Genomic DNA, 19,954 nt, shown 5'->3' on the forward strand with positions numbered 1-19,954 from the left:
TAAATAATTAATTAAACATAAACATACATACTACTACTGCGACAACAGAGCGTGCACCAAAGGGGGAGGGAAGCTCTCGAAGAACATCATCATCGGTATACAGCTTACAGCATGCACGTGCATATGTATGTACTCGTACTTCCCCCAAAACCTAAGCCCAACTGAAACTCACACAAAAAAGAGAACAACAGCCACACGACACAGCCACAGGAACAGCGGCAACAACAGCGACAACCAGAACTAAACCTTTTTCTGACAACAACTTTTTCTACACTGTATAAAACGCAACTGCAACTCTTTTGATATGTACAAGTGCTATGTTTGTCCTTCTCGACCCATAGTACCTTTTTGTCAAATTTTACATCAAGCTTTTTTGCTACTTTAAAGGCGTTTAGTTTGTTAGTTTTTTAAATGCGCTGAATGTACTGAGAAATTGGTTTTGATTTGCTAAATAAACTGGTATAAAACTAATTTAAACAAAACGAAATATACTCTACTATTTGTGTGCTACGGCAAATAAAAGAATGGAAGGGCAATGTTGCACATTTATTCTCTTCTAAGAATTCTATATAAATTAGGCGGGGAAGACAAGACTAACTTGCGAACAATTTAGATCACTCATACGAAAACATCATAATATTTTTTCAGCTGAGAACTCCTTATACATTTTGGATCATAGTGAACGTTCAGAAATAAGTTCGGGAATTGTTCATTGTGATCAGTCACAAAAAATCAGTTCTAAAAGTTTAGCTAAATTTCAAATTTATTTAGTGTGTTGGAAAATAATACTTTTCGCATTTTGAGATTGTGGGTCTTTCGATTGTTATCCTGATAGAACATGGTGTATTTTCTTTGGAGTATGGAACGTAGCCATTGGTTTATTTGGATTGATAACAACAAGCTTCAGTTTTAACAATGAATTGAATAAACCTGTAATACATGGTGAACGCTCTAGTGATAGCTGGGGTGAGTAATGTCTAATAAATGCGGAGTGAGCGAGAAAGAGTAAGCCGATTGGATCGGAAATTTGTCTATTTACATACAGATACTAAAAAGGGTAGAAGCAATGCGCTAGTTATCGCGAATATTATATCTCTTATAATTGTCATATTGCACATATTCTCTGGGATATTCATACTTTTGGGATTGTTCTTGGTAAGTTCAAATCCTACAGTCCAAAGTCCATCGGATTCTCAGTATTCCCCTTGATATATCAAAAACTTTATCCGTATAGGGAAATATATGAGCCATATTCTGCCATGGGCTTCGATTCTCACGATAATATTGCCAAGTAAGTGTCGCATTGGCATTGGATCAGGCGGATCTATATTGATACCCTGTTTCTGTTGGTTTCAGTTGTGCACCTCATATGTTTATTCAGGGTGTGCAGGTATTACAAAGGGATGTGATGCAATTTGGGAAGTGCGCGTGTGCGAATTCATTTTATTTTTCCCTGCTCACCGTCTTAGTTCCGACATAAGAAACGGAATCGTTCACGTCGCCCTTACAAAAGTCGATCACATGTAGATCAGTTGATCTAATAAACTCAAAATTCAATATTATTCATTGCTTCAAGAATGAGCTGTTCATTCTTGATTGGATTCCATTCAACAGGTCAGGTCTGATCTACGTTTGCATGGGCCATCAATCAGGTCATCAATTGATGCGATTATCATCATAAGAATTGGAGTTGTCGTAAACGCAAATCGGTATTAAGGACAAACCGACATACCCATTAACCCGGACCCGGCTCGTCGCCTGCCCATTCCGGCGACATCCACAAGGATAACTTCGGGGCAACTTGAACAAATGCAAATATCATAATTTCTAACGTCATGTCTGCAACGTCGTAACCGGAACGGCAATCAGTCAACCACAAAATGTCTCGGGCATTAAGGCATTCTCGTCATCATTGGGGGGAGGGGAAATGAAATTGTTTTGCCACGCCACCGCGAAGGTTGCTGCCACAGTAAAAATGAGGCAGGAGCACGCAAGACCCGACTCGACCTGCTCCGACATCAGACTTATTAATTTACTCTAAAAACCATACAAGAAAATTAATGGCAATTTGCTTGGTTTCATAAATATGTCGAAATGAATGTTCTTAACAAGTGAATGCCGTGGCAGCAGCAAAGACAGAGACAGTGGCAGACAGTAGCTCAGGGATAGAGCCCTTCCAAAATCTGTTTCGTCTAGCCCCATTCTCTGCCACCCCCCACACACCCCCCCTAACTGCTGCATATTGATTGCCCAGGTCGAGGCTTCGGCTTTGTGGCCCCGCTCTTATCAGCTTGCTTCTAATTGGGTTTGTTCGGGTAGCCGCCCCCTTTCAAAACTCATTTGGCGTTTTGCTGTACGACTCCGACTGTGCGTGACTTTGTCTCGAACTGGTTAAAGCTATCCGCGGATCGAGCTTTAATTTCAATCAAGTGCAATTAATTAATCCGTTCGCTGCTCCGACCCTCTTGCCCTGTAACCCTTGGATCAGCCGAGAGAGCTAGTTCGCAGCGCCATCTAGTGGTCGGCACCGTAATGCCCGTGGCAGAGCATACACCCTCTATGGGCTAGGTTTGGGAGGTCACAAAAAGGGGCATAAGAAAGGGTGATAGATTTAACAGCCTAGATTGTCAACTTTCTCTGGCATTTCCCTTGTTCTATGAGAGGGCCCGAGGGTTCTAGCATGTTGAGGGGCTTGGCTTCGGTCTCTTTCCGTTTTGGCGCTCGACCCGAGCGTTCGTTTTCTTATATCGGCGTTAGTATTTCCAAACTAGGTAAGATGGAGAAGGGGAGAAAGTAATTGGTCAAACTAGTTAGATAATTTCATCCGCATAGGACCGGCTATTGGCGCAGTGTATACGGCAAAAGAGGAACGCCGTGTCGCCGTATTTTCATTTCAAAACCGGCCCGGTTCAGCTTCACGGATCCAAAGACGCCGAGGCGTCGAGGAGATCGAGCGGCCGAGGGACGCAAATGGGGTCCAGAGGAGCAGCCGAAGCAGCAGTGGAGAATTTACAGGCCCAAGTACCCGGGCACCAACGACACGCTAGCGGGAGTTGAGTGGTTTTTGGAAGAAAAAAAAAACTCAAACGTCTGGTTGGAGAGCGAGCCAAGGAAGGGCTACATAGCGTAGACTGAGCGCGAACAAGAACAGTCTGAGATTTGGCGGGGTCTTTCGAGTGACGTCGCGAGTGATCGTCGGAAACAGTCCGATGGCGGAAGATCGGAAAGAGATCGGGAAGGCAGAAATTTAAAAAAAAGAAAATAATATGTGTGTTGTCGAGTGTTTAATTTAAATAATTTTTTTTTTTGCTATTTTTTTGTGAGTACATTGGCAGTCGGCAAGGGGCGGCGCGAACGAGAAAAGAAAAGGGGCGAGAAAGTTTTTTTTTTGAATGTGATGAATCTCTCAAAGAAAGTGTGGAGAGAGGAAAGTGGGAAATTTGTGAGTGAGTTTTTTTGTGCTTTATGCCACTCCCTATCGGAGTTCTCGTTCCAGGTCCGAGTCTCCTCCGGAAAGCGCTTTCGTCGGTGGACATGCGGATCTGCGGGTGAGTGTGAAAGAGAAATGTAAAAAGACTCAACGGTTTAACTCGAGTCCCACTGAAAAAGTAAAGAGGAGAGGGTCAAATAATTTATATGCTTCCCCCCCTTACTGTTTCTATTTCTTCCCCCTTTCGGTCTGGCCGTTAGACTTTTTATATGTGAAATAATTATTAATTTTATTTATCATTATTGTTAAGTCATTTTATTAATATTTTTTTTTTTTGAAATTCCATCAATTTTATCTGTTTTATGCGTACCTTTTTTTGGGTTAGGTTTAGTTTTAGTTTAGAAATTGGGTTATGTAGGATTCAATAAATTTTATAATGTTCTAGAATATAGTTTTTTTGCCTTTTGCTAGCCAGATGCCCCTGAGAGCCCCATGAGAACGCAGAGGGGTCATTCCATGAAAATTGCGGCCTAGGGATGGCCAAGGAAGGGAGGGTCAATCCGCTTCAACGAGATCTGAGGCGAGGAAAAGCGTTTGGGGACAGGTCGAAGAAAGAGCCAATTATGTGTTCAGTCGAGTTTTAGGTCCAAATTAACACAAATTATAACCTTGTAATAATAGCCATTAAGTGAGAGGAGGGCAAGATCACCACCCCAACTAGCCGACGAGCCTCCCAGCCGGGAAGAACTGCGTGCCCCCTTCTCTCACTCCCCGACACCTGCCTAATTCGTTACAGCCCCTAGAGAACGGGTTTCCTGAGATATTAATAATGTAACTTTATTGAAGTTTATTGCGGGTTGTCAGCGCATGCAAACTAACATACAGACCAAAGAAGAGCCAAAAGGCTGCCATAACTATCAGCAACAGGGGGAAGGTGGTGAAGGAGCAGGAGAAGCCGGAGGAGTCGGGCCATAGACAAGCCACAGGCCAATTAAATATGAGGCGAAGGTGAAACAACTCAGTTTGCCAGCAACGAGTGCTGCGAACGGACGTCCGCCGGATAGGACCAGCGTGCTGAACCGATTCCTACCTTAAAAGTCTGCAACTGGGTCTCGCGTCCAAGGAGTTACCATTTAGCCCTCAGGATTACACGTAACATAGCAGAATGCCGCGGAAGAAGCAGAAGGTGGACACAATCGAGGAGATCGAGACCACCATCAAGCTGCTCTGTGATCAGTCCAATAACCACATGAAAGTTCGCGAATATGATAAGGCTTTGTTCGGTTACAATCAGGTAAGTCTTAAAAAGTCAGGTCCTATTAAGGATCCAAAAATTAAGAACTTACGGTGCATACAGAATTCGGAATTTACAGTGCACCGATACCGTCGAAAAATTTAATATAATACATAGGAACGTTGGCCGGTGTATAATTGATTTTTAATTTATAATTTCATTGAGGCAGTATATTCTTTTTATAAGACTGGCGTAGTTTTAAAAGTGTAGTTTTTAATATATTTAAAACGAGGGGCAACGTTGTGAGTTGCTGTGGACACCGCAACTCTACAGTTATACCCGATACTTAGTCAGTATGGGTCTCCTCCGGCAGACGCCGCTAATATTAAACGACACGACAAAGAGTGCGTGCGAGAGAGACAGAAAATCAGTCTGAGCGTGACGTCGGGCGCTGCGTAGCCAGTGCAAATTGATTTGTTCCTTTTGGGTATAAAAATTATCCGATCTGATCCAGATTCAGCAGTCTGATAGATATGGTCATTATCTATGATTCTGCGTTTTTAGTTTTCTCGAATCTGCAATATTGTGGATGCAACAGATTTTCGTCCTTTGTGGGGGCGGAAGGGGGTAAGGCGAAATTCTGAGATATACGTTTTATAGTGAGATCTAACAGAAGTTCGGATACCAAATTTGGTTACTCTAGCTTTAATAGTCTCTGAGATTTGTGGATGCCCCAGATTTTCGTCCTTTGCGGGGGCGGAAGGGGGTGTGGCGAAATTTGGACACGAAACGGTCAAGGTCCGATATCACAGGAGTGTGGATACCAAATTTGGTTGCTCTGGCTCTTATAGGTTCTGAGATCCTTGAACTCATATTTTGCAATTGGCAAAGCCGACCATGAAACCTGTGTGTTAGAGAGAGACAGAGCGAGAAAGAATGAAATTGTTTTCTTGATTCTGCCTATAATAATTATACGATCTGGTTGAGATTTTACACTCTAGAACATATAGTCATCCTCTACGATTCTGCGTTTTTGGCTTTATCGTATCTTTAAAAATGTGGATGCCACAGATTTTCGTCTTTTGTGGGGGCGGAAGTGGGCGGGGCGAAGTTTTGAAATATTTTTGTAGCAGTGACATATCACAGAAGTCTGGATACAAAACATCCTTGCTCTAGCTCTTATAGTCTTTGAGCACTAGGCGCTGAAGGGGACGGACAGACGGACGGACGGACAGACGGACAGACGGACAGACAGACATGGCTCAATCGACTCGGCTATTGATGCTGATCAAGAATATATATACTTTATGGGGTCGGAAACGATTCCTTCTGGACGTTACACACATCCACTTTTACCACAAATCTAATATACCCCAATACTCATTTTGAGTATCGGGTATAAAAAGGGCATTTCTACATGACACGACACACACCTTACACGCAGCATCGAGCGCCACCTGCCGACACTCAAAGCTTTTCAAAAGCTGTTCCTTGATTGTTATTTGGTATCGATTGTTGACCTATCAAAGGCGCCAGTTTCCGTTTCCCTGGCAACAGTTCAACGGGCGAATCAATTACCGTTTGTTTGGCGCTGTCATAGAAAGGTGTCAGATTTTCACACCAACTTTTGGCCCTGATTGTAGCTACTAGGAGAAGCTCTATGGAAATGTCGAGTGTGCTGAACAACATCCTCACCGTGGACAAGGAGCAGGAGCTTCTGCAGAGCTTCATCCGGACGGGAGCCAATGCAGACGAGGAGTCCTTGGACGAGTCGCACAAAAGGTCAAAGGGTCGCGGAAGTCGCAGCTCCCACAAGCCGCCCATATGGGATCGCCGCGAGTCGCGCGGCGGACGCAGGTCGTCGGGCGATCGTGCGGGGGGTGGCAAGCAGGCTGAAGACGGTGGCGACGGTGCCGGAGGCAAGCGTGGCAACCGCATCGAGGCAGAGCTACGGGCAGCCCGAAAACGCATCGAGGAGCAGATTGCCAAGAAAAAGAAGCCCAAGGAGAACTTCGTGGACTTCTACACGGACAAGGATCGAGCGGCTGCCGTTAGCGCCGGGGCTTTCGACATCAAACAGAAGCAGGACCGCAACGAGGCGCTACTAATACCCGACGAGGCAGACATAAGCTCGGTCATAGCTCTGGGGCTCAAGGAGATCAAGAATGCCAATCCCGAGAATGCCATCCACTTCTTCTGCAAGGTCTTTCCTTGAAACATCCTCCCATTGACACTGCCACTCCGCATTCCTATTTCTGGTTTTCCGTTTCTAATGGTCGGTCCCTCTGTTTTTCAGGCTCTGGAGCTGAGGAGCACGGACATCAATGCCTTGATATCGCGCAGTAAGTGCTATCTGCTGCTGGGCGAAGCCTCCAAGGCACTGCAGGACGCGGAGACAGCCCTCGGAGAGGAGAAGAACAATATACGAGCCATCTACCAAAAGGCGGAGTCGCTCTACTATTTGGACCAGTTCGAGCAGAGCCTCATGTTCTTCCACCAATTGCAAACTCCCAATTTCTTGGATATTGTATTTCTTCATATATTGTACGAGTAGTCAAGTCGAACTCAAGTGCGATGGAAGGCCCATCCGCGATTGAAACTATATATAATTAATCAACATGTTAGCCAACAGCAGCTTGCGAGTGAGGAATAAATAGGTACGGTATATCATCATTCAGATTGTACTGCGATCGTGGCCCGACTGCTGCCTAACAATGGTACTCGTATAATTTCATAAATTGACTAGTACGGCTATATAGTATATAGTTGATTTAAACGATATGTTTATGCCGAGTAATTCCACTTAAGTAGGTCAGGCTTTGTTCCTTGCGATCCTTGGCGTATTGGTGCACCGGGGTGAGTACGTCTGGCCAGCGGTAAACATGCATAAAAAGTGATATTCTCATCCAACAAAGGGCTAACATGCAACGTTCTACGGGTACGTAATTTAGTCTCGTTTAGTTTTGATTCTGGCTAGAGGCTATCGAAATAAGCACATAACTTAAGTAGGTAGTGTGCAGGATACGTGCGCAAACAGAGATTCATCTATGTTGTGTGGCTCCTTCGCTCTCTCTAAACAAGTTTGTTAATATATTCGATTATATTTCGGTACGCGATTCCAACGTTAAATACAGAAATGCGGAATGTAAGATTGCGAGCTGTGGGGTAAAAATAACACTGATTAGAGGATCAGAGGGAATAAGGACTACCACTTCCGTACTCACCCCATGGGCCTGTTCCGCCTAGTTGTTAGTGGGTCGCGTTGGCAGCGGCGGTGCATTGCCGCTTCTATTTGGTATCGGTGGCGGACCACGACCTCGATTCGGGAGCGGTGGCGGGGGACCCATCGGTGCTCCAGCTGCTCCAGCTGCTCCAGCCTGGCGTCGAAGGCTGTCCACAGGGCCGCCGCCAATGACTGGAGGCGGTCCAGCCGGGGGTGGGTGGCGCGGTGCGGGAACGTCGTCTTGGATCTCCTCGTATATATTGCTAGCGGTCTCGTAGGCGGTGTCCGGCATCTCCAGCGATGGCTGCTTCGAGGATGGGGTTGCGGCAGAAGACGAGGGCAGTGGGCGGACCGGAGGCCACTGCTGAGCTAGTGGCCTTGCCCGAAGATGAGCACGATGAACAGACGGAGGCCAGCTCTGTGGGGGAATGCGTTTTGGAGGAGGGTGTGTTGTCCATGGCAGGCGGTCGAGGAGGCGCTTGCATCGGCTGGAGGAGCTCTTGCATCAGGGGCTGGGGGGCATCGGCGGCTTGGCCGGCTTGGGGACAATGCTGATGACCCCGACATGCGGGATGTGACGTGGCGAGTTCCTTGGCGACATGGGCATGGGCGGGCGAGCGGGAGGTCGCGTCGGCGGCTGCTTGGGCCGCTGAGGAACCTCCGGCGATACTTGCAACAGCTGGGCCTGCTCTGTGGGATTAGCACACAGCGGAATGGTGTTTGTGGTGCATAGCTCGATCTCGCTGTCCACCAAGTGCTGCCAGTCAGAAGACTTTAGCTCGAAGACCAGCTCCAGGCCGCAGACTTGTGTGCTCCGTTTGGCGGCGGCGTTCAGGGCCGCCTCGCCGTCTCGGTAGGTCACCCACATGGTGTCCTCCACATAGCGCACGAGGGTAACCTCACCCATCTTTGACAGCTCGGCAATCAGTGCAGACATCACGCTCTCGTCATAGATGGTGGGCCCCTCGTCGTCGACCGAAGATTCCATGACATGCACCACAATCGTAGAATCTGGGGGTCCCAGATCCCTGATGACCTGCTCAAAGACTGTCCGTCGGCGCTGCTGATCAATCTCCCTAATCTCTGCATCAATGATGGCGATGACGGGACGATGATCACTCTGTTTCAGCTCGGAGCGTCCGTAATGGATGAGTTTCCCAGGATTCCAAGAGGGAAAGTCGCCTTCGGCCAAAGCCTTCATTCGGCGCCAGACACACCTGTCCGTCCAGGCTGGCGCCCGCTGCTTTTCCGACGTGTCGTAGTCGTCGCTGAAGAGATCTTACTTGTAGGTCGGATCGAAACCGATCTCCCCCTCCAGGAACTCCGAGAAAACGTTGCCGGCCTCTTGCTCCTTCCGCAGCTGATCAAACTCGAGGACCGTGGAGAGATCGCCGGTGCGGACACACTCCTTAATCTCATCCTTCTCCATGTCGATGCGGTAGTTGAAGTCTCCGCACCAGAACACCCAATCGTGCCCATGGGAAAGGCCAGCTTCCTGGTGATCTCAGCGTAGTCGGCGTTCCTTTCCGCCACCTGCGACTGGCCGGCCGCAAAGTGGGCGCACACAAAGCACATTGAAGTGCCGTGGAGAACGAATCTGATGGCGCAGGCTCCCTTGTTTCCCGTGGCCTCACCCAGGCCCGTCTTCACACAATCAATTGCCACGTCCCGGATGTGGGGAGCATGCTCCGGTCGTATGTATATGTACAGGCAGACGCCCACCAGCTGTTGGTAGGTAAGCAGCACATAGTCGTTGTCCCGGGAGATGGTCTTCTGCAGCTCCTCGGCCAACTGCTTGGCGTTGTCCGTGCTGGCTGCCATGATGTTCGAGGCATTCAGGTCCACGATCTCCTCGAAGCCAATTGCATAGATGTCTACTGGATGATCGACATGCTCAGAGGGATTGTTCACACCCACAAGGGCTTTGGATCGAGCCATGGCGTGGCAGTCTAGCAGCCAGTCTGCCAAGGAATCTTTGAAGACAATGCTCTGGAAATGCTTTCCGCCATTCACGTTGTAAGTGCCTACGGCGATCCGGGCCATGCGCGGGTGTACGTACTCCGTGTAGCGCTTGCACAGCTCCCTGAGCACCGTTGTGGGGCATGCAGCATGTTGGAGGGCAGCAGGATCCGTGCCCGATCAGCCAGCTCCGAGCTGAGTGTCAAGCCCACCAGGAGAACGTCAATTGCTTCCTGAAATGATTTCCAGTGGCTGTTAATAAGTTTTCCTCTAGTTTATGGAAGACACTTACCTGCTTGGAGTTGTCCAAAAGGTTGTTCTGTATGGTTGTTGATCCACATCTGGCGGAAGATCTCTTCGAAACGCGAAATGTTCTGCGGCTTGCCCCCCATCTTCAGCGATTCCAGCTGCAGGTTGAGCATGTCCAAGCCCAGGTAGGTCTGCACACAGCTCGTGCGATCTAGGCAGTCCAGGCAATTGGTGCGCACAACTCCAAACTGCTCTCGGACCACCTGACCATTGGACGCATGGAACACACCGTAGTTGGCCCCACAGGCCACAATTCGTTCCTTCAGCTTGGCCAAAGCGGAGAAGTTGCCGCCGCGGTACTCCTGGTGATAGTCGAATACCACGTGAGGTACATCCTTGTGGGCGGACATGCCGTGGTGCCGCTGGAACTCATTGCTCAGCATGGCCTCGCCCTCTTTGCTGCCGATGAGTGAGCTGCCCAGGAGATTCACAATCGTCTGATAGCCATAGCGTTGCCTCATCATGCTCATGTGTCGATCGAAAGCGGCAGCGGATGTCTCGAAGCCTCGAGATAGCTTGACTTTGTGCGATCCCACCTGAACACCCGGCTGCTCCCAGAAGAGTGGCACTGAGCCCCTAGTTTGGATATGGCTGGTAACCTCCCCATTCACATAGATCACCTGCTCCGTCTCCACAAAGTTGGCCACGTAGCCCTCCTCGTTGGTGCCGCGCACATTGAACCGGGTGCCGGCCCGCTCACAGCTCAGCCTGGAAATAATGGCTGCCCGGGCGTTCTTGGCCCCTACGTAGACAGTGCGAATCTCCACGGAGCCACACATGGCCTGGAGTAGCCACGACTGGCAGTCAATGCCGAAGCGCATAAGGTGTATGTGCATCATGCGGTTCCAGAAGAAGCGGTTGTCCGTCTCCGAGGTCTGCTGCCGCCGCTGGGCGCACAGTGTGATGTCGAACTTGCTGAATGAAGATCCGGAGGTGCCAGCCGTCGCACTGGCGCTGGTATTGATGTGGGCGAAGTAGAACGTTCCGGAATTGAGAAGCTTGCGCACCTCACTAATCTTGTCCTTATTGGGGGCCGCGTTCTGCAGCGACACGAAGGTCGTCTGCGTGATTCGAAAGATCTCCACATCTCCGATCTTCCCCATGGACACGCAGCCGGTCACCAGCACCAGGAACAGCACGGTGCTCTCACCAGCATTCAACTGCAGGACTCCCAAGCATCCGTAGGCGTCGCAGACTTTCGTGTACTGCTTCCTTATCACGTCCGTTTCCTGTTGCGTCAGCAGAGCTACAGCGTGTGACTCGAACAAGATGCTGACGCTCTTGTGGCGATGCTCCAGCAGTACACTGTGCGGCGACGGAGCTATGGACTTTTCCAGCACACGAATCACCTTTGACATGGCCATCTCTATGTCTGTCTGTCTGTCTTTCTGGAATTATCTAATCCTTTTCTCGGAATGATTCTGGTTTCTCGTGCTCTTCCAACCACACTTGGCTAAGACATCTGCAAAAGTGAATGGGAAATTGTTAATTGTGGGTGTACTTTACTTTTCCATTCCCTTTTCTCGAGCATTTAGACATTCTCGCCAAGTTTGCTGGTCAATGCATATATGTATGTACGTACATGTGCAATTAGAATTTAAATCATTTTTTATCTGTGCATACTCGTATATGCAACTGCTTAACATTTTAAATGAATTAATTGACCTCAAAGTCAAGGGTATCGAAATATCGTTCTAGACTAATTTTCATATTTCTGCCCGTTTGAGAGTCACAAAAGCCACGACGAGGCGGCCTGCTAAACATCAACAGACAACTTTGATGTATAAACAAACCGAGACGAGAAAAATTTTGCAAGAATTTTCCAATATTTCCGCTTACTCCCACGCAGTCAAGCTCACCCACAGGGTCTCGACCCGGTGGACCTACGGCAGTGTGTACGTGCGTCTGATAAACACTTTTTTGGGAGGGTGGAGTGGAGGCATTGTATAGATTTTTCACATTGGGAAAAACTATTTTGAATTGGGAATTAGACAATATGCACACTTTCACAGCTTCACCCCACCTTCGCACGGACATTCATATGAACTTGTATATAAAGGTTCTTGGCACTTTGACTATTGTTTATACCTTTTTTTTATTTTTTTTTTTTTTTTTTTTTTTTTTAGGGTTTAAGTTACCAAGCTACCCGTGAGTAGCGTGGGATTATTTGGCCGCCCGCCTTTTTAAGGTGGAAATTGCCAAGTCAAAGAATAGAAGATGTTGGAGTACTGTTTATAGCTTTACATCAATTTCGTCGATGAAGTCAATTAGTGTTTGGTATGCGCTGATGTTTTCTTTTTCAAAGAATTTGTAAATATCATTATATTTTCTTAGAGATGGAAAGTTTTGCCTTGTTGTGTTGTACTTTGTACAATTGAAAATTAAATGCGAGGCGTTATCGATACTATCGCATGTATCACATATGTTACTAGGAACTACATGTTTTTTGGCGAGAGTGTGCCTATCGAATGCGTTACCACTAAGCAGTCTGTTGATTCTTTTATAGGCTCTGCACACTGAGCCCATCCCGGGGGAATGGTGGGATTTTTTGACAGATGTGAAACTCCGATTCACACTGCCACCATCCGTCAAAAACAGCTTCTTTTTTTTTTTTTTTTTTTTTCATTTAGCGTTGAATCCGTACATTGCATATAACGTATCTTAACATCACTGGTAAATAATATTGGGGTAGCCAAACCTAATGCTAAATGCGAGAGGACTTACAAAAAATATAATATTATAATATTGGGAGGGAAACTTAGAGTTGGCCAATAGTTTTGGCAAAACCCAATCTCATCAAGGCCTGGCAGGTAGTAATCGTCTGGCGAGCATACTATGGTGTCTAATTAGCCTGTCACTGTATCTTCTTGTGTGCCTTCCAATCTGCTCCTCTACTGTATGCAGATTCAAATCCCGATGTAGGGTGGAGCCGCGCACGTACCAAGGGCAGCTCGTTATTTGCCTCATGGCGCGATTCTGCAAGACCTGTATCCGTTTATAGTTCGATTTGGCAGCTATACCCCAAATCTGCTCACCGTAGAGCCAGATCGGGGCTACACAGTGTACATAAACTGCTCTTTTGGCTCTCAGTGACATGGTGCTTCTTCTGTTAATCAGCCACCGCATTTGCTGCATTCTTTCCCCACATTTACGAGCCGTAGCTTTCAAGTGTGGACCAAAAGTAAGACGCTTATCAAGGGTGATACCGAGATACTTTGCTTGCTCTGGTTGGTCCAAAGTTACGCCTTCAAACTTTATGGGTGGGGTGTGGTCTATGAGCGCTTTCAGGGTGAAGCATGGATTGGTGGTCTTCAGTGGGTTGACTTTTAAATTCCATCTTTTGCACCAAGCTGCCAAAGAGTAGAGGTACTCTTGGAGACCATCTGCTGCCTCAAGGCGGCACTTGGAGCTGTAGAGCAGTGCTATATCGTCCGCGTAGGTAGCAAGCAGAGCCTTACGGGGGCCTCCATATGTTGCTCGCTTGGGGAGGGTAGATCTGCAGTATAGATAGAGTAAAGCAACGTGCCAAGGACGCTGCCCTGTGGAACTCCAGCTCTCATTTGGCAAGGGGTTGAATGTGTGTTCCTGAACCTGACCATAAACTGACGTCCTTCCAAGTATGATCGTAGGACACCGTAGGATGGTGCTGGGAACAGTTTTTTAATTTTGCTCAGTAGGCCGATATGCCAAACTCTATCGAAGGCTTGCTGCATATCAACGAAGACTGCATTGCAGTATTCTAGATCATCATAGGCCTGTAGGATGTGTCCTGCCAATCTGTGGACTTGCTCCACTGTGCCGGGCCGGCACCGAAAGCCAAACTGGTGATCCGGCAAGATACGGCATTCCTTGATTATACTACCAAGACGATTGGCAAGAAGCCTCTCCCATACCTTAGATAAGGAAGACAAAAGACTTATTGGCCGATACGACTCAGGGTCGTCCTCCGGTTTTCCAGGCTTATGGATCATCAGGATTGTTGCTATCTTCCACTGCTTAGGGAAAAACTGCATCCTTAACATGGCGTTAAAAATGAGCACTATGTAGAGTATCGCCCGAGTAGGCAATGCTTTCAGTATGGGTACCTGGTTGGTGATCCAGTTGCAAGGATCTTAGCGCCAGTAGCAGAGATGGCTTCCGCTAGCTCTCGCCCCCTAGGGGAATTGTAAGTGTCTCCCCACAGCCAGTGTCGGGCATTCCAGTCACCACCAACCAAATACCTTTGCCCGCAAGCACGGAGTGCATCGATGTAATGTCTTTCCTCAATCCTGACTCTGGGAGGGCAGTAAATGGCGCTGAACTCCACATCGCCCAGTCCTGTGGCTACTTTTACTGCTGACATTTGCATGCTGCGTGTCTCAATGACCCTTTGTGGAAAATGACGAAGCGAAGTCTTAACTAAAACCGCAACTCCACCAGGCTGGATAGAAGGCATATCCATGTATTTTTACAGCTGCCCCTCTTTTAGTTCTGATCTCCGTCAAAAGAAGAATGTCAACGCTATTCTTGTGCGCGAAGAGCTCAACTTCTTTTGCTTTCCCTGAAATGCCGTTAGCATTCCAGATGAGAACCTTTAGTGGGTTCATTGAGATGCTGAAACGTTGTTCTGGAGCTGAAGATTAGATCCAGCCCATTGCTTAATCGTGTTGGCCAATTCAAAAACCATTTTTTCAAGTTTTTCAAGGCGTTGATTGGCTTGACTATTATGCTGCTGCTGTTCTTGCTGCTGTTGCTGTAGCCACATAAGAAACTGCTGCTGCTGCTGCTGTTGGAGCTGTTGTTGCCATTGTTGAAATTTTGTCTGCTGTTGTTGTAGCAGTGCATGAACTTCATATGAATTCTGTTGCTGGTTATTCAATCCTTGTGGCTGATGCGCTTGTAGACTATGAAAACGACGCTGAGCAGGTGTAGCAGGTATTGCATTTGAATTACCATTTGCTACGGCAGCATAGGAGGCTCCTGTATTACTTCTAGTGCCTACCAAAGGTTGGTGCTGAACAATATTTCGCTGGTGCTGCTGTATTGTTGGTCTATTAGCCCCTTTTTGTGACTAGACTGCAAGGTAGGAAACTGTTGCTGGTCACCAGGAAGTGTGGTAGAGTATGCATATGCCACTTGATTATTTAAGGGGACATGACCCGTCCTGTTCGTATTAATTGCCTTCAATTGCCTTATTCAATCCTTGTGGCTGATGCGCTTGTAGACTATGAAAACGACGCTGAGCAGGTGTAGCAGGTATTGCATTTGAATTACCATTTGCTACGGCAGCATAGGAGGCTCCTGTATTACTTCTAGTGCCTACCAAAGGTTGGTGCTGAACAATATTTCGCTGGTGCTGCTGTATTGTTGGTCTATTAGCCCCTTTTTGTGACTAGACTGCAAGGTAGGAAACTGTTGCTGGTCACCAGGAAGTGTGGTAGAGTATGCATATGCCACTTGATTATTTAAGGGGACATGACCCGTCCTGTTCGTATTAATTGCCTTCAATTGCCTTATTCAATCCTTGTGGCTGATGCGCTTGTAGACTATGAAAACGACGCTGAGCAGGTGTAGCAGGTATTGCATTTGAATTACCATTTGCTACGGCAGCATAGGAGGCTCCTGTATTACTTCTAGTGCCTACCAAAGGTTGGTGCTGAACAATATTTCGCTGGTGCTGCTGTATTGTTGGTCTATTAGCCCCTTTTTGTGACTAGACTGCAAGGTAGGAAACTGTTGCTGGTCACCAGGAAGTGTGGTAGAGTATGCATATGCCACTTGATTATTTAAGGGGACATGACCCGTCCTGTTCGTATTAATTGCCTTCAATTGCCTTATTCAATCCTTGTGGCTGATGCGCTTGTAGACTATGAAAACGACGCTGAGCAGGTGTAGCAGGTATTGCATTTGAATTACCATTTGCTACGGCAGCATAGGAGGCTCCTGTATTACTTCTAGTGCCTACCAAAGGTTGGTGCTGAACAATATTTCGCTGGTGCTGCTGTATTGTTGGTCTATTAGCCCCCTTTTTGTGACTAGACTGCAAGGTAGGAAACTGTTGCTGGTCTCCAGGAAGTGTGGTAGAGTAAGCATATGCCACTTGATTATTTAAGGGGACATGACCCGTCCTGTTCGTATTAATTGCCTTCTTTGCGGAGCCCATTGATCGCCGTAGAAACTCCTGATACCATTGGCATCCTTTGTAACTGGCCATATGGCTTCCAGAGCAGTGAATGCAGGTTGGCTGTGCATCTAGGGGGCGTGTGCATTGTGAGGTTTGGTGATTTTCACCGCATCTGGCACAGTTGTGATGTCGGCGGCAGTATTTGGCTGTGTGGCCGAAATCCTGGCATCGACGACATTGAGCAATCTCTGTGGATTTTCGAAACAATCCACAATTGCTTTATAGGTATCACTGTCTTTGGGGAGGATTCTGACCGTTTCCCCCTGGTTAGCTTTGACGACAACGTTATTCAAATTTGCAACGTCCTTTATGACATCAAATAAGTCATTTAAGTTGCTAATATTGACAACTATTTGCGGTGGTTTTGGAGGGCCTTTAAGCTGATTACCAGAGCTCGTTGATTCTCCTTGAAGACACTGGTCTGTATTAACTGCTTCATAAAGGTGTTCATCCAGTTGGTCATTTCCAGCGTCTGCATCTACATTCATCCGAACTTCCTCATTATTACTATCACTTGGGATGTTCGTGTCAAGAATGGAAAATCTGTTGTTGGTGTTTGCCTGTTGGCTTGTAGTGGGGGGCAAGCCCAGGTCCCGGCCGCCGCTCCCTCGTTTAGATTTAGATGACAAAGTCTGATCGTTTTTTCTTTTGCCCGTTCTCCGTTTTTGAGCATCCAGAAGTCGTTCGGCAGCAGTGCGAAGTGTTTTTGCCTCAGTGTCGTCGGGGCATGTGGATATGGAGTTTTCTTGGCTATCAAAGCTTAGTGCAGGGCAGATACTGCTTATTGTAGCAGTTGCCATGGTGTAGGTGGTGTTGTTGGTGGCACTAGTGAATGTTACTGTTGTTGTGGTTTCTGTGCATGTAGAGCGTTCAGCCTCTGAACGGTACTCAGAACGAATCTCAGAAGGTAATTTGCCTGATATTAGAAGCATTCTCTCATGATCAGTCCGCTTATTTCTAAGCCGAGAGTCAGATGAACTATTCGCATTCATTATACCGTAGCTGATAAGCGAAGTTTTTATTGCCCCTCTTGTGCGGCTGTGCGCAGACTGAGGGGAATGTCTTGCCCGAAGGGCAGTGAATACAGTTGTAAAAACGTTCACAAATGTGTTTTTTGTTTTTGTGCAATTGCCGACACCGCACAAAGCAGCACCCGAATTTACGATGTATGCTATTTTTAGCACACAAGAGAATGCTCCGCTAAAGCAGAATAAAGAAAACCACTTTGCACAAGCGCGACACAACCGATCTCTATGAAAGTTGATTCGAGACTCGTCAAAAACAGCTGATGCCAATAACAAGTTCATTAAATTTGCGCGGAAGATTTATTAATTCTTGGTTCTTATAATGGATGATGAAGATATAGCAATTATTTCGGCTGTGGTTCAACAGCAAAATATTTTCTTGCACCAACTAATAATGTTGCTGTCAATGAACAATGATGATGACGATGATGACTTTAACATTCACGAGGATGAGATGACCCAGATGACTGCCATAAAAACACAAAAGCCAGGAAGATTATGGTCGTTTGTGAGTACTTCTACTAACTTCAACCATAGTTTAAAGTACAAGGACATATTTTATGGTTTTAGAAGCGGTTCGGGACATTTTGGGAGAAAGATGTACCAGAAAACAACGAGGCGTTTTTCAAAGAGAGTTTCCGAATGGAGAGGCCCTGCTTTGATATTTTAGTGAATCGGCTTGAAGTGCTGCGAAAGAAGGACACCAACTGCCGAGCTGCAATTCCTTTGGAAAAGCGCATCGCCATTGCGCTATACACTTTGGGCTCGTCCTCTGAGTACCGAACAGTTGGCAGGCTTTTCGGTGTAGCTCCAAGCAGTGTGTGTAATATCCTGCACGAGTTTTGCAGAGCACTTATCGACGAGTTTTCGAAGGAGTACATGTCGCCCAATTACCTAACTTCCGACAAAATTGATGAGTGCGTAAAGGGATTCGAGGCAATTGGGTTTCCTCAGTGCCTAGGTGCAATTGGTAGGAAATCAATAAGAACTTCAGCAATATGTTTACATATAAATTGGTTTTTAAACTTCCTTTTTATTCTAGATGGATGCCACATCGAAATAAAACCACCAGCACCTGAGGCAGTAGACCACCATAACTATAAGGGCTGGTATTCCACAGTCTTGTTTGCCCTAGTGGATTATAGGTATGCAAATATCTTGCACAAAAATATGTATTTAGCAAGTTGGTTTAATGTCCTAAATTATTTAAATCCGATTCTTTTTAGATACAGATTTACATATGTAAATATCGGCTCCGCAGGAAGGTGCAATGACTCGATGATATACCAGAAGTCAAGCCTTGCAAAACATATCGAAGCATCGGCATTACTCCAAGAGAAAGCCAAGGAAATAAGCGGAGTAAACGTCCCTGTAATGCTTATCGGGAACTCGGCATTTAGGTTTTCTAAAAAGCTGATGAAACCTTACCCGTTTTCCACAGTCGCCTCTTTGGAACAGCGCACGTTTAACTACAACCTTTCCAAAGCTAGGCGAGTGGTGGAAAATGCATTTGGGCATTTAAAAGCCAGATTTCGAATAATCGGAAAAGGTCTGGAACAAAAATAATAGCGCCATAATAATGAGCTGTTGTATTTTACACAATATATTAAATATGCACAACAGCGCGATTAATGAAAATTGGGAGCTTGCAACAAATGAGCAGCGCGAACAGCCCGATACCAGCAACAGTTCTGCTGACTTTAATCAGTCAGCAGAACAGATACGATCTGCAATCGCAAAATATTGTGTAGACCGTAATGAAAATTAAAAACTTATTTATTTTTATTTTTTAAAACTTCTAATAAGTCGTTCTGGAATTTTGTTTGGGTGCTGATCAAGTCCTGCACCATCTTCTCCTGCCTAACGTCGTGCTCCTCCTTCTTTCTGTGGTGGTCCTTCTGTTGTTCGAGACGCTCCTGGGCGATTGTAACATTTCCACGAGATATTTCTATCCGTGAGTAGGGGATGGATTGGAGGGGATGTCGAGGTCACGGCCGGGGGGGATTCTTTGGTTCCGTGCTCATTCGGTAACTTGGGGGGGGTTCGTTTGACCGCGTCTCGACTCCTACTACATAAACTTTAAATTTTTTAGAATCCCGTGACTCTACCGGGAGCGAACTCCGAAAACAACACTATGCCTATTCCGAGCATAACGGACATTAAATGGCACAATCATAGGGCTTACCCGAAAAGTACTAGTGGCTTTCGTCGGCGTGTTCCAAACTCTCGCGGGCGTGAGGTCTTGCGATGGAAGTCGACCCACACGATTCTATACCCACCCTTCCATGATTTCCAGTGGTGCGAAGGTTCTGGAAATCCCTAAAATTCTTACCCTACCCCATTACGTCACCCTGTCCCTTGGAAATTATAAGTCTACTCCATGTTCATTGCTAATAACATTCAATATATTTCGTTGTACTTCATCATAGACATGTTGCTTCAATCAAAAACTAGCAAACCAAGTTTCACTTCCAAAAATAACACAAGTATTAAACTACAATCAGCAGGCAACTCAAAAAAAAATTTTTTTAGTAGAATGCAAAAAAAATAGGAGGCTTAATCCCTAAGGAGAAAAAAAAATTTATAGATATAGGTATATATAAACGGTGGA

General features: G+C 46.5%; 4 protein-coding genes and 1 long non-coding RNA gene across 5 annotated transcripts; 3 read left to right on the forward strand and 2 right to left on the reverse strand.

Moving 5' to 3' along the window:
- The first annotated feature begins 668 nt into the window (after positions 1 to 668).
- On the forward strand, positions 669 to 3,256 carry LOC117193583. Its single transcript, XR_004474629.1, has 5 exons — positions 669 to 966; positions 1,046 to 1,155; positions 1,235 to 1,291; positions 1,357 to 2,771; positions 2,833 to 3,256. It is a non-coding gene; the product is annotated as an uncharacterized LOC117193583 (long non-coding RNA).
- Positions 3,257 to 6,018: 2,762 nt separating this feature from the next.
- On the forward strand, positions 6,019 to 7,239 carry LOC117193286. The gene is made up of 2 exons (XM_033398029.1): positions 6,019 to 6,867; positions 6,961 to 7,239. The coding sequence occupies exons 1-2, from the start codon at positions 6,325 to 6,327 to the stop codon at positions 7,216 to 7,218; spliced, it is 801 nt and encodes a 266-aa protein (XP_033253920.1). The 5' UTR covers positions 6,019 to 6,324; the 3' UTR covers positions 7,219 to 7,239.
- A 177-nt stretch (positions 7,240 to 7,416) lies between these two features.
- LOC117193287 (synaptojanin-1-like) lies at positions 7,417 to 9,185 on the reverse strand. Its single transcript, XM_033398030.1, has 2 exons — positions 7,889 to 9,185; positions 7,417 to 7,822 (listed from the first exon to the last, which is right to left on the reverse strand). Exon 1 carries the CDS (start codon positions 9,086 to 9,088, stop codon positions 8,393 to 8,395), a length of 696 nt encoding a protein of 231 aa, XP_033253921.1. The 5' UTR covers positions 9,089 to 9,185; the 3' UTR covers positions 7,417 to 7,822; positions 7,889 to 8,392.
- An 802-nt stretch (positions 9,186 to 9,987) lies between these two features.
- On the reverse strand, positions 9,988 to 11,800 carry LOC117193285 (synaptojanin-1-like). Its single transcript, XM_033398028.1, has 2 exons — positions 10,139 to 11,800; positions 9,988 to 10,079 (listed from the first exon to the last, which is right to left on the reverse strand). The coding sequence occupies exons 1-2, from the start codon at positions 11,517 to 11,519 to the stop codon at positions 10,069 to 10,071; spliced, it is 1,392 nt and encodes a 463-aa protein (XP_033253919.1). The 5' UTR covers positions 11,520 to 11,800; the 3' UTR covers positions 9,988 to 10,068.
- A 5,797-nt stretch (positions 11,801 to 17,597) lies between these two features.
- LOC117193298 lies at positions 17,598 to 19,114 on the forward strand. Its single transcript, XM_033398037.1, has 4 exons — positions 17,598 to 17,851; positions 17,914 to 18,313; positions 18,386 to 18,488; positions 18,570 to 19,114. The coding sequence occupies exons 1-4, from the start codon at positions 17,666 to 17,668 to the stop codon at positions 18,907 to 18,909; spliced, it is 1,029 nt and encodes a 342-aa protein (XP_033253928.1). The 5' UTR covers positions 17,598 to 17,665; the 3' UTR covers positions 18,910 to 19,114.
- The last annotated feature ends 840 nt before the right edge of the window (positions 19,115 to 19,954 follow it).

Source organism: Drosophila miranda (genome assembly GCF_003369915.1).
Source record: "Drosophila miranda strain MSH22 chromosome Y unlocalized genomic scaffold, D.miranda_PacBio2.1 Contig_Y2_pilon, whole genome shotgun sequence".
In the NCBI taxonomy this organism is placed as follows: domain Eukaryota; kingdom Metazoa; phylum Arthropoda; class Insecta; order Diptera; family Drosophilidae; genus Drosophila; species Drosophila miranda.

What these genes read in the sequence shown, in the direction of transcription:
- LOC117193286 (XM_033398029.1), top strand. Translation starts at nt 6,325, where the DNA reads ATGGAAATGTCGAGTGTGCTGAACAACATCCTCACCGTGGACAAGGAG. An exon ending in CCATCCACTTCTTCTGCAAG is followed by an intron (nt 6,868 to 6,960) that starts GTCTTTCCTTGA and finishes TCTGTTTTTCAG; the next exon opens with GCTCTGGAGCTGAGGAGCAC.
- LOC117193287 (XM_033398030.1), bottom strand. Translation starts at nt 9,088, where the DNA reads ATGAAGGCTTTGGCCGAAGGCGACTTTCCCTCTTGGAATCCTGGGAAA.
- LOC117193285 (XM_033398028.1), bottom strand. Translation starts at nt 11,519, where the DNA reads ATGGCCATGTCAAAGGTGATTCGTGTGCTGGAAAAGTCCATAGCTCCG.
- LOC117193298 (XM_033398037.1), top strand. Translation starts at nt 17,666, where the DNA reads ATGGATGATGAAGATATAGCAATTATTTCGGCTGTGGTTCAACAGCAA. An exon ending in TCAGTGCCTAGGTGCAATTG is followed by an intron (nt 18,314 to 18,385) that starts GTAGGAAATCAA and finishes TTTTTATTCTAG; the next exon opens with ATGGATGCCACATCGAAATA. An exon ending in TTTGCCCTAGTGGATTATAG is followed by an intron (nt 18,489 to 18,569) that starts GTATGCAAATAT and finishes GATTCTTTTTAG; the next exon opens with ATACAGATTTACATATGTAA.